General features: G+C 38.6%; 1 protein-coding gene across 1 annotated transcript in view; it reads right to left on the bottom strand.

Moving 5' to 3' along the window:
• Positions 1-9736, bottom strand: part of LOC149138885 (Nucleotidylyl transferase superfamily protein) — a 235657-nt gene extending 225921 nt beyond the window's left edge. The window contains exon 1 of the mRNA XM_089447772.1: positions 9324-9736. Within this exon, the coding sequence (XP_089303898.1) occupies positions 9324-9601 (278 nt within the window). The 5' untranslated portion in view covers positions 9602-9736. The remainder of the gene's footprint in view (positions 1-9323) is intronic.
• Positions 9737-13543: the final 3807 nt, after the last annotated feature.

Here is a 13543-nt window from a genome sequence, read left to right as displayed (position 1 = left end):
TAAAAGATGGTTTGTCTAACAGTTAAGGAAGAATTTGGGACAAAAGTCCTCATCCTCATTTGAACTTTGTTAGAAACAAAAAGTTTGACCCGAAATGGAGAAGGGCTAGTTACAGATCAGCGCTAGTTACACTTACAGGAGTTTAAGGTTGGGCCACAGATATTTGAGGCTAGTCCGAGTTACAGAGGGCCAAGAATGTTGATTTGGGGTAGCATCAGATGTGCTCTAGGCCACAAATTTTGCAGGGAGGCTTGGGCACATGGATTCCAAAGAACCCATAAAGCGTTTTGGGAAACTGCACCCATAAACAATTTTATTAAAATAATTAATATTTTTTATGGGACCCTAAGTCTAAACTTGGAATTTAAAAATATTAATGGGTATTAATCTAATTGTTGGTGTAACTTCTAGAAGAAGACAGGATCAAGCTAAAATGATCTTAGCCATTGATTACCTTTTAATTTGGGTTGTTGAATGTCAACGAGAAGATTATTTAAGGGAGCTTGAGGGTCATTTGAAAAACACACCGAGAGATCAAGACTCAAGAGATCAAATTTCTGAAGTGAGAAATTTTCACGAGGAAATTTTGGTCGAGGAGATTTCTTGCAATTCAAGGGAAGGGATAGCATTCAGAGAGAGAGAGAGAGATTTTCTCAGCTGAAAATCATCAGCAAAGAGAGGCAGAGATTCATCCAACAACTCTCACGCAAAGGCTGATGCAGGGCCATGTAGAGGCAGCGGATAGGCTGAGAGAGAGTCCCAGATTTTACTAGGCAGAGTCAGTTTTAGAAGCTGGAAGCCAGGGTGTGAGACCGGGAAGCTGAGAGCAGAGACTCCAGACAGCAAATCGATCAGCAGGCTGGGTGACGCAATGCCTAGAGAGGTTGATGCATGGATTGTGTGAGGACTGCGCAGAGGGAGCGCATGGCCTACCACATGCACCTCATCCAGTGTCCGGATCAGCCAGGATTTTTCTCAATGATTGTGTCAAGTAATCTCACAATCTTTCTGTCAATATTTCTCTCTGTAACTGAATAACGCTAGAGGTATTCAAAGATGTATTCAGAATTTTCTACTGCTTAATAATAATAAACCCTCAGAGTTACTGCATCGCTCTTCCCGCATTGGATTTTTCCAGGGACATTTATTGTGTTGTATTTTCTTTCTTGCTCAGTCTCTTGTTTCCACATATAATTTAATTAAGTGAAGGTTGTAGTGTATGTATTACGATATTTGTCATAGAAAACTGCAAATAATTTGTTTAAAGGAATTTAACAAATAGGACTAATAACATCAGTTGTTGCAGTAGGGATTCCAGTTGAGGAATTTTCACATGGTATCAAAGCTACAGGTGAAGCAAGAAGAGCAGAGCCTGTAGATCCAGCGCTGAGCAGAAAAGGAAAATCCAAAAAAGTTGCAGGAGGCAGCAGTTTGAAACCCCAAAGGGTTTGCACAGTTCTTAGCCGGAAGGCTAAAATTTCGAGGTAGTCTCTCTTCGAGTGAGTCGACAGAGAGAAGGGCATCTAGTTCGAATTTTTGTCGGGGCAGAGGGAGCAGCGCTAAAGCCTCAGCGTGAGGAGAAGCCGGTGGGACGCAGATTTTCAACAGGCAGATTGTTGGGCTGAAAGACATCAGAAGGGAGAAGAGAAGCACAACTATGGGAATTTCTTTCTCAGAGAATTCCTAGCAAAGGAATTTGAATTCTCTAGAGCTGAGCAGCAGCAAGGGGCAACAGTTTTACTAGCACCAACAGGGAGTGCATAGGCTAGCCCGACAGCAGCATAGAGGAGAGAGGAGGTCATTTGACTTTCTATTTTTTGGGAAAAAAAGGCAACCAATGGCTTGAGGGATCAGGACAAGTTGGACAGAGCATCCAACTACGTCATCTGGAAGGCTAGAATGTCATTCCTTCTAGATGAGCATGCCCTCAAGACATATGTCGACAACGTGGTGGTTGTCCCTGAAGATGCAGATCCATTGAAGAAGTACCAACCTGAAATGGCAAAGGCCAAGAGGATGATCCTTGATGGAGTAAAGGATCACGTAGTGTGTCATGTCGCTAGCGGAGGGATTGCTAAGGAGATGTGGGATGCCTTGGCAACACTATATTAGGGATCTTCCGAGCAGCGGAAGATCTACTTGGAGCGGAAGCTGAGATCTGCTCAGATGCAGAAGGGGGAGTGTGTGGATCTATTCTTCACAAAGCTGAAGGAAACTCGTGATGAATTGTCTGCTACGGGGCATACACCTCAAGATTCAGAGTTGGTTAGACTAGCCCTCAATTTTGTCTCAGATGAGTGGCAAGTCTTTGTCCAGAGTATCCTGGGCAAAGCAACATTGTCGATTTGGGATGAGATGTGGACAGCTCTAAAACAAGAGGAGATGGGGAGAGACTTGGTCAAAGTTAAACTTGACAGAAGCAGTAGCAGTCGGTCGAAGCCCAAGGAGGAGGAGGATAATGCAGCCCTTGCATCGAAGGGATAGCAGGAGCAGCGGAGACGTAAGAAAGACGTCTCGAAGATGAAATGTTTCAAGTGTGGTGAGATGTGTCAATATGCTACTCAATGTCCTCTCAAGAAGAAGGAAAAGAATGAAAAACATGATCCGAAGGTTGCGCCCGCGAAGATCGATGAGGAGTTTGCCATGACAGCTGAGATACCTCCAAGAGGGAGGTGGGCTGATTTGGTGTTGTAGTTCGAAAGAGCTACAGATGGACAAGATCCTTTTGGGAGTCCACCTCTTGGATCCATACCTTGCTACGGGAGCCCAGTTTTGCAGTCGCAGGATGAACTAATGTCAGATGGTGCCGAGGAGTGGCAGGGAAACAGTTGTAGTGGCTAGGAGCACCAGAGACTGAACAGAGCAGAGCAGAGTTGGCAGTTGGGCAAAGAAACCCAAATTTGGGGTTTGATGTGAATTTCACTCAATTAATTAAGGAGAAAATTCCCTCAAGGAAATATATAAATACAAGAGGGTTGAATTCATTTGGATCATCATTGGATTGGATCAATTATCTTTGTTTTTCTTGAGCCTGAGGCTCTAAGGGTTTAAGACCCCTTTCTCTTGGACTAGTTTTGGTGGGAGGTGATCCCACCTTATCTAGTCTCCTTCCTTCTAATTTCGGCGGTGAAAGATTCCACCCTAGTTAGTTTTATTTCCTTTTTCTACTTTGTTCTGGCACAAATCGTGAAAGCACTTGGTTTAAGAATTGAGGATTTTTACTCGTTCTAGCACAACATCGCTTGGAGTAATACTGATCTGTTTCGGGCATAATTGAAACACCTCTATTCAAGCTAAGGGAACCCTACCAGGTTTTGTTGAGGACATCCTGAGGCTATTGATGTATAGCGCAAGCATATTGGAGTCATCCCCGACATAAACCAGTGGCAAACAGTTCCGGGAATACACTTAGGAAAAAATACACCAATTAAAGAGGCAAGACAGCAGGAAGAAATGCTGACTGATTTGACCGATTAGAGTAGAAAAGATGGGATGAACACCATCTTTGATGATGGATTTCAAATTGCTCTTCTAAAGTCTACAGGATGTGAATTACAGGTTGGGAAGGAGAATCCTCGTGACCTGGATGTCTTTAGTTTACACAAGCTCCGAGCTCTATTAAAGGAGACATGCAAAGATGTTTCTGGTCAGGCATTGAATGAAAATACTTGGAACATCCAAGTTCAGTAGGTTATTCTCCACAGGATATTGGTGATGCTAAATTGTCAAGAAATTCAAGGTTACCAATGTCTGCTTCTATAGGTAAGCCAAGGAGCAACAGTTTGGATGACACAGTATCCGCAGTGGGATTAATCAACTTCAACAATCCTACATCTACAACTATAAGATTGCATGATGATGATATTGGTAGTCAGGGTGATAAACAAGAAGCTTATGCACGCATGGATGCTGTGACACAGGCAGCAGGTTCTAGGAGATGAGATCATGTGCTAGAGAGTAGTCTGTTACCCACTATGGAGAAAAGAAGCCATGTAATCAAGAAAATTACATATTGTAATAATTTGAACAGAACAGGTGATCACATTACATGCATGGAAACAAAGGAATCAAAAGAGTTAGCTCTATTTTGTAATTCTATTTCTCTAGGATCTGGAAATCAATTAGAGACAACTGGCTTTAGTAAAATGTCAACTGTAGCCAGGCAGTGTTTTGCTGCGGGTTTGCTGAAAGATGGAGAGAAACTAGAGGAAGGGATGCCCTTGAGGTTGGATTCTGGTTATTTCAAATTTCAATGATGAGAGGTCGCATTGGAACTTGAATACCACTCTGGATTCTTGGGAAAAACAACCAGAGGTACTCTGGATTTCCGGAAAAACAACCAGATTTCCCAAAAAACGTCATTTAGGGCCTCAAAACGGCTCCGGAAGTTCAGGACCCAAAAAACTGCTAAAAATAGTAAGTTGTGCAACAATTAAGGAAACTGAAAATGGTGAGAGAAACAATGGTGGGGGTCCAGGTGGACTTGGTAGGTGGCCACCAAGATCCACCTGGATCATTTTGGCACAGCATCGCTTGGAGTAATATCGATCTATTTTGGGCATAACTGAGACGCCTTTGTTCAAGCTAAGGGAATCCTACCAGGTTTTTTTGAGGGCAGCCTAAGGGCTATTGACGGATAGCGCAAACATATTGAAGTCATCCCAAACGTAAATCATTGGCAAACGGTTCTGGGAATACACTCAAGAGTTTGTTCTGAGTGCAGCATAGGGTAGTTGCCCCACTTTAGGGCTGAGAATATCACAGAAGAATCACTAGAGTGAGTGGAAGGGAAATTAATGAGTTCCGATATTTTATGGACCAGCGATGGCATCTAGGGTTTTCTCCGTGGCTAACATTGTTAATGTTCATAGTGGCACGGGTTCGGCCTGCTACCTATGAGAGCAATCCAAACTTCCAAAGCCAAATAACCAGTGTGCAGTAAGGCAGCGATTGAATGAGCCGTAACCTTGTCTTGGTGACGGATCACAACAGTAGGCCAGACGTTTTTTTTTTTTTTTTCCAGGTGACCATCCATGCGGAAAGGAGTCTGGATCTGTGGTTGAGCATAAGGTATAATCTTGGCCATTTCCTAATACGCAAAGACAAGGCCGAATCTGAATTGCACACTCACAGTGGTAAAAGACTGTGCATACATTCACAAGGCCCCTTGTGGTCAGTCTGCATGTGGACAAATCTCTAAATCAGGAATAAGGTTATGTGCACAAAAGGCACTGTGGCCCACCAGAACTCCACGGCTGACTGTCTTCACAAACAAGGTCCCATGTTCCTAGAATAATTCATGCTCCTGCCAGTAAGCTTGATGCACGATAGATGATCAAATTAACGTAGTCCATTTTGATTGAGTAGTCTAGTACAGTTGAATATTGACCTATTTAATTTCTGTAGCTGCAAATCAGTATCGTATTGAGTAATCACTGGTTTGATACATTTACTGTTCTGTGGGCGGGTCAGCCCTACCCTGCTGTGAATCTGCTGAAGAATCAAACTACTGCGAGAATCCTTCTATGCTATGACACTGATATTGTGAGAACACACCACCGTTGAACAATTTATGTTGCTGTGAAGATCTTCTAAATTTATGTCTGTCTATTATTATATTAATGTGCACTGCTATATGCCATCTGATTTATTAGAGAACCCTAGATACCGTGAACCCTAAGGGAAAATTTTCCCTAGGTTATTGCAGACTAGATTTCATGAGAAGCTAGGTTGGGATGCATGCACAATGAAGACACCGCAAGGATGATGGAAAGCATTTTTCCTTTTGCACAAATGATGCAGGATAAAAGAGGTTTGGGAATGGAAACTTGTTTTCATTTTTCCAAACACTTATAGCCCTAATACTCTTGTATGGACATGAGGCTAGGGGATCAAGTATATCCAAAAACAAATGGAACCAGTTTAAACAAGTGCAAAATACCTAATACCAAGTTATCTAAGAATGAAAAATAGCACCCCTTACAAGATACTTCTCGCTTAAACAGGACTTTAACCAAATGAATTGGAAGCTTAGAAAAAGTTGACACTGTATAGGCAGAAAATTGCAGTCATGAACAGCAACAATATTCGAGGTAAAAACAGTCAAGTTGCTCTGAAAGGAAGGAAGAAAACATAGAATCTGCAGTACAGAAAATGATTTCAAAAGTGGAAGATAGAAGAAGAAAGGTGCCCAGAGAATAAGAAGGAGCTGAAAAGTTGCGCACAAGAATGCTGTAGGAAGGGGAAATGCAGAAAGATGCCTAAAGAAAACAACTTCAATATAGAGTATAGACAACTTCAATAGAGTATGTATAGAGTATAGACAACTTCAACAGATAGGTGGAAAGCAAAGTGCAAAACTACTTGTAAGTTTAACATCCCATTGCATAAAAAGCATGCAATAGCCCAGTTAAAACCAGCTCCCAGAAATTGAGATAGGAACAAAAAGAGACCAAGAAGCCCTGGGCGAAAAGCTTATGTCAGATACGTAGAAGTGGGGAGGTGGAAACCAAGTAGCATTTTCTCCCAAGCTGTGCATCATACTCACAAATCAGGAAGAGATTGAACTTACATGTCAAGGGTTGGGAATCAACATTCTAGAAGGATCTAATGGAGGATATAGCAAGGTTGGTTGAGAAAATGATGCAGGCATGAAGAAGGCTGTCAATGGGGAAGTCATCCCTCAATTCAGAGAGAAGGAGATCGAAGCCAACTGAGCAGATCACAATCATGATTTGGTTTTGGCCATTACACCACTATCTTTATTAATTTTGTCCTTTAAGCTCTTTGAAGATGTTGCAAAAAATGCAATTGTTTTGTCCCATGTGGAACTCGGTCTTGTGGACAATTTAAATAAAAACTAACTATCTATCTATCTAAAGCCTGTACCATTCAAATGGTGTGCTTCACAAATACTTTTGAAGGAATTTTGCAAAAATATGTAGGGTAAAAATGTTGCCATTTCACAAGGCCATATCAACAATTAAGAGCCCATCTACAGCAGCATAGGTGGATTGCTCAAAAGTGTGTCGTGAAGACAATCCCTTAAATAGATCCAATTCTGTTCTGCCCACTTGTAACGTGGATAAGAAATATCAGCAATAGAAATGCATCAGTTAGAGATCAGTAATGGTTTGAAGGAATGATCAATTTTGCTTAGACAATCTCCAAAAAGAAAGGAGGCAGACCAATTATTCAGCAACCTACACATTGAAGTCTACAATGTCTGTGTTGGATCAGCAAACTTTAGGTTTAACCCCATGGCACATAAGATTCTGATTTTGAGCTGACAAATCTCAGGATTAAAATGTAACTCCATACTTATTAGGCACCCATATTATAATTCCTCATTGCCCGCTTGTAATGTGGATTAGAAATAGCAGTGATTGGGATACACTGATTAGACATCAACAATTGGTTTGATGGATGGGTTCAAGTTTTGTTGTTATGAATGTAATTATGTAAAGGTAATAAATATAGATAATAAATAATAATCACGATAATATGTAATTAAAATAAAAGAGACATGACCATTCGTTTGTTGTAACTTTGTCCATAGCTTTTTGCTACATCTCCATTGAGTGTAGTTGTTCGTTGTTGAAACTTCTCAACTATAGTTTCTAAAACTCCTTTTTACGTTGCTACAACTTCTTTGTTATCTTTGTTGCAACTCTGTTGTACCTCTAACTTTGTTCAGTTTTACTTTCACTACTTGCAACTCTGTTGTACCTATAACTTTGTTCAGTTTTACTTTCACTACAACTCTGTTGTAGCTTGTTGTTGGGAACAAAGTATTGTATTTTTTTACAGGTTTAATTCAGTGAAAAGGTACTTACCTTGCTATATATACAGGACCCTCACTCTCAATTGTATCATCATTCTTATTCATACATTTAATATATATTCTTGTATCTCAATGGAGATCTTTATATTCCAAGCCTTCTAGAGTATTTAACTTGGAGTACGAACTTCGTTCGTTCCATTTGTCTACAGACCTTACCATAGAGAATCGGAGGTACATCAGTTATGCAGGAAAATAGACATTAACGTTTGCATTAAAGTTTCCATTTCTACAGATTGAAATCTACATTATCTATATTGGATCAGCAAAGCTTAGTTTTAACACTGTCCAGCATGAGATTTTGATTTTGAGCTGAAGAAGTTCAGGGCTAACATGCAACTCCTTGCTTATCAGGCACCCATGTTCTAAATTTGCATTGCCCACTTGCAATGTGGATTAAAAATATAATTGGGATAGGTTGATTAGATACCAGTAATTGATTTGGAAAAATGCTCCCAGTTTTGTAGATATACCCCCTCCATGAAGACTATGGGGAACATCAATTATTCAGAAATCACAAATTAAATTCTGCATTGTCTGTGCTGGATTAGTGAAGATTAGGTAATAGGTATGCCCCAATGCATCATTAGATTTTGATTTTTAGCTAGTGTAGCTTGACGCTAAAACGTACTTCCATGTTTAATAGGCACCCATGTCTAACTTTGTTTGCCCACTTGTAATAGCAATGATACGGATACACTGACTAGAGATCGTTAATTGGTTGAAGGAACATTCCCAATTTTACCGATTGGTTGAAGGACAGATCCCAGTTTTGCCGATTCATTAATCTAGAAATTGAAAGTTGCATGGGATATATTGGATCAGCAAATTTTAGGTTTATCCTAATCCAGAATGAGATTGGTCTTTTGAGCAAGCGAAGCTCAAGGCTCAAATGTAACTCTGAGGGGCTAGGCAGGTCCACACAAAGCGCTTACAAAGTGTCCATCCTAAAGAGCTATCCAGTGTCCACTTACGCTGGTACAGATCACCCATAAGGAGTTAAAAAGGACACAAATTCTTGTCTACAGGTTGCAGAGACATTTCTATCCCTAATTGATCTACTAAAACTATCCCATCTTAGGAGAGTAGCCACCTCATCAAAAAAAAAAAAAAATCTAATAGCCCAACTCTAGACTTGTTTATATTCAAATAACTCTTGCAGTTCACTTATGCCTATTAGAATACTAAAAAATATTTCAATATTAGGGCATCATTGAACTTGTCAAGTTCAGAAGAACTGTAAACCTTTTACAGATGGAAATGGGTCCTTAATCAAAAGACAAAACCAAAACATTGCACAAGGTAACTACTTTCATTAGTTACCCATTCCAACAGCTTGTTCATGGACTTGTTGGGGCACCAGGGTGAAGAGTATAACTCAAAATCTTTCATGAACATGGAAATGAATCCTTGAGAAAGAATTCTATGCAGTATTACCATCAATGCTGAAACAAAAGCTTAAATGATAAAAGGAGAAAAGTACCTGTGAGCGAAGAAAACACCGCGGCGGAGAAAGACATGGGCAGGCTTGCCAGTGAGTTTCTCCACCCTTTCGACAATTGATTGATCTAGTTTTTGACAGCCGAATTGCACAATGAGCTTGTCATAGTCAATGCGCCCTCCCTCTTTAGCAGCTACTTCCCATGGAGTCACGATTTGGCTTTCGTCCTCTGCATTCTCATTCTGACTCTGATGGCTTCCCTCCACCTTCACCTCCCGCTCGTCTGTAATCTCATTCTCACTCTTCAGGCTTCCTTCCATTTCTCCTCTTGCTATGAAGAAGCCAGAAACCCAAATGGACAAAATCCTATGACATTAAGACCACGTCACACAATATATGTTCTGGCGTTCACGTGAATAAACTGTGCGTGCTTGTATCTTTTATATGGAATATAACTACTTCTAGGAACAGCTCTACAAATATTCGATTCGATTGATTATCAATTAAAAGCAATTTTGCCCACGGGGTTTTGGATTGTCCGTGAATGGGTGCGCTGTTAAGGCACTCCTTGCGATATATTACCGGTTCAAAATCCCCTGTAAGTACAATCCCCTGTAGGTACTTACGAGAAAAAAATAAAAAAAAAAGCAATTTTACCTCTTACATTCAAAGAGTTAAAAATAAATTTCAAAAAAATTTAAATAGGTTTATAATAATTAATAATTTTAAATAAGTATGTAAAAAATTAATTAATTGTTTAATAGTAGTTATTAACTTATTAAAAGAAAAATATGGTTATTATTCTCATAATTAATCTTAAATCAATTTTTTTAAATTAATTATTTACTTTTAAATTATGAGGTTCAAAGGTATTTGTTATGCCATGATGTTATATTCTCATGGAAGTCTTGTCTTTTCTTTTTAAAGAAATATAGGGGTTTTTTTTAAATCAAATCAAATCATTGTGTCTTTCCAATAAATTAAAAATATATTAAATGTAAATTATTATGGTCATTAAGTTAAGTAGAAAAATCACATGAAGATAGAGCATCTTATGTAAGTAGGTGGTAGGTGGTTTATGATGTTATATGATTTTGAAACTCATAATATTAACTTAAAATAGAGTTTATTTAAAAGTCTAATGTATCTCAATGTAAAGAGCTTTTTATCATGTTAAATTTTTGTTTGAATTTTTTGGAGATGAATTGTGTAGGAATTTTCCTTGTCTTATGTTTTGGGGTAGCATTCCGCCCATTGTAAAGGACTAGAAAGCATAAAGATGGTAAGAGTGAATGTTGACTAGACCTATAAATAATGAGAGCCTTGAGATTGGAATAATGGTCACAAAGATGTACATATTAAATTAAAGTTATGAACAGTTAAATGGTATTAATACTTTTAATTTAATACCATTTCATCGTTCATAGTTTTAATTTAATATTTACATCTTTGTGACTGTTATTCCAATCTCAAGGCTCTCATTATTTATACGTCTGGTCAACATTCACTCTTACCATTTTTATGCTTTGTAGTCCCTAATGATGAGTGGAGTGTCCACTTGAAATGTTGAACAAGAAAAACTCTTACACAACTCATCTCTGAAAGATTCAAACAATATGAATAATTGTGGAAATCTCCACACTCAAAATGTTAAATTTTTATTTGATCAATAAACCAACCTAGATCCATCTTAACTCTAGATCTACCAAGCGTCGAGAGGGATCAAATCTCTTTTCACTTAAAAGAGGTTTGCATCTCAAGAAGTTTGATCCCTCTTTGAGCTTGGTAGATCCGAAATTAAGATGGATCTAGGTTGGCTTCATTTCGCCCTTTAAATAGGTTATATTTCACATGAACACCATGGGTTCTCATACCATATGTCAATAACATGGGTGAGTACCATGAATCAACTTTTATTTCAACGTTTTTTTCATTATTTTTATTTTATTTTGATTGAGTAAAAATGTTTTCACGTAGGGTTATTTGTATTTTTAGGCTTAAATAGGACATTATATTACAACATCTCTACCATATTAGGTTGGAGAGCGCCTATTGGCGCAAATATTGTAGGCAGGCTACCGTGGTACGTGATTTCACAACCCATGGTATTAGCTTGTAATAGAGCCTCTTTAAAGGCTTAGTGTATCCCAATGTAAAGGCATTGAAGAGGCTATTTAGGTTCGATTGGATAAGGTAATAAATATATATTTAATTCTAGTTTTCTAGTTCTAAGGTTTTGCAGGGTAATCGATGGTGTTCAATTTGTTCTTGTTGTTTAGTTTGGTTCCTTCTCTTCGTGTGGGATTCTAATATTGTGCCAACATTAAGTAGCCCTATGCTTTATCATGAGATGGGTATGTGTAACAAGAACCATGGGAAGAGGGCTTATGTGGTTCCACATGGTGAAACACTCCAAGTAACTCTCAAAGAGGTTGTATTTGTTTTAATACTTAAGATAAGCATTGACCTACAATTTGGAGTAGATGTGGAAGAGGGTTGTCAGTTGAATCTCAAGAGATGTCTCACATGTAAAGGGAGTGGGAACCTTTTGTTTATGTATGTTGAGAAAAGGATGGTATTGCAAACTAAAACATTAAGGCATGGTTGTCATAAATACAAATGGTGGAATCTTCAAGTGTTTATGTTGAACGTAGGCTAGAGTTCAAAGACCAAATTTTGATGGTGGCGGTACATGATGGATTGTAGAATCATTTGGCCATATTAGGGTTCCTATCATGGCTATTGTGTAGTGGAATGGGCAAGTTCAGTGAAGCAATGATTGCCCAACATTTGTCAACTCTAAATATTCATTTTGGTCTCACTCCTTCAATTAGTTTTCAATTGGTTGATGTCATTTTCCCTCAGGGCTTTCCTATATGCTTCTCTACTATTATTTGGTTAGCTAGAGTTTGGGCCTACCCGTCCTTATTATGCTTAATGGGTGTTGCCATCATAACTCATAAGGGTCGATTCTCCATTATTGGTTTGCCTCCAAAACATCATCTCGCACACACCTAAACCATCTCTCACACTCTTAGTCATGAGTGTAAGCAGACTATCAAGGGTACTAACACATGTACCACCTTTCATGTGTTAAGCTACCAGCTTTGCCTACCACGTGGCAAACCTAGTCTCCAAAAGCTTCCCTAACACACAATCCAATTTCTATGGAGTTTTAGTACCCTATAAAGTTAAAATTTTAAAATAACATCTATTCTATCTCATAACAAAATAATTCGATGTTATAGTAAGATAATTACATTCACTTCTTAGAGTATAGTCAAATATATTTATATAAATGTTTATTATTCCATTTATAATAAAAATGTATTCTTTGTGGAGCCACAAGTTCCTCTATAAGGGATAAACTTTTATAAAGTCATGTTCTTGCATTTAGTCTGCCTAATTCATTGCATCAACCAAGGTGTAAACATGGCTAAATAGGAGGCTTCTACGCCAACAAGATGGGGGCAATTAGGAGGCATATTGATGAAGGCAGTATTACAGGCATGCCTCTCCACACCCTCAAGTCACGAGTGATAATAGAGTAGGCATACAAGTCAGGCAACCCTTTCAACAAAACATTTTGCCTAGGATTCAAAAAGATGTGGAAGCCCTTATGAATTCAATGAAGCAAAGGTGTTAAAACACCCGAGCAAAGGAAATCAATGTGGAAGTTTAGGATTTCGTTGAAAGATCCAGGGTTTTGTCAATCATGGCATACCAAGGTTTTTAGAGCAATAGAATTCTACTAGTTGGCCCAAACATTAGTAACCATTGCTCTAGAAAACTGGAAACCCTATAAACCTAACTATGTTGACAATTTCGAAGATTGGAGGTTAAATTTAAAATCATTTGTTGGGTTTCCTTTGTCCTTAACTTTAGAGTTTATGGTGAGGGTTCTGATAAAGAGGAGGAGATGGTGGAGCTCCTGAGCACATCCACTACTAGAGGAACTAGCTATAATCCAATTATGATTGAGGGTAAGTCCATGAAGTAGCAACCTTGCAAAGGAAAAGGATAAGAGGCCTCCTCTTACTCAAGCCCTTCTCATATGCCCTCTTGAATTTTATCATTAAGTTTGTTTCATTTCTATATGCCTTCTTAGTTATGCTTTAATAATTTGTTGGTTGCTAGTTTAAATATAGATTTGGGTTTATATATGGCACAATTGGATGCACTAAGGATCATCTTAAATATTTGATTAATTGGATGGACATTTGACTCTATTTTAGTTTCTGTTTTAACAAACCCCAACCAAA

Source organism: Pinus tabuliformis, chromosome X, assembly GCF_031772625.1.
Source record: "Pinus tabuliformis cultivar Carrire ecotype Pingquan chromosome X, CPIR1, whole genome shotgun sequence".
Classification (NCBI taxonomy): domain Eukaryota; kingdom Viridiplantae; phylum Streptophyta; class Pinopsida; order Pinales; family Pinaceae; genus Pinus; species Pinus tabuliformis.
This window is presented reverse-complemented; position numbering and strand designations above follow the sequence as displayed.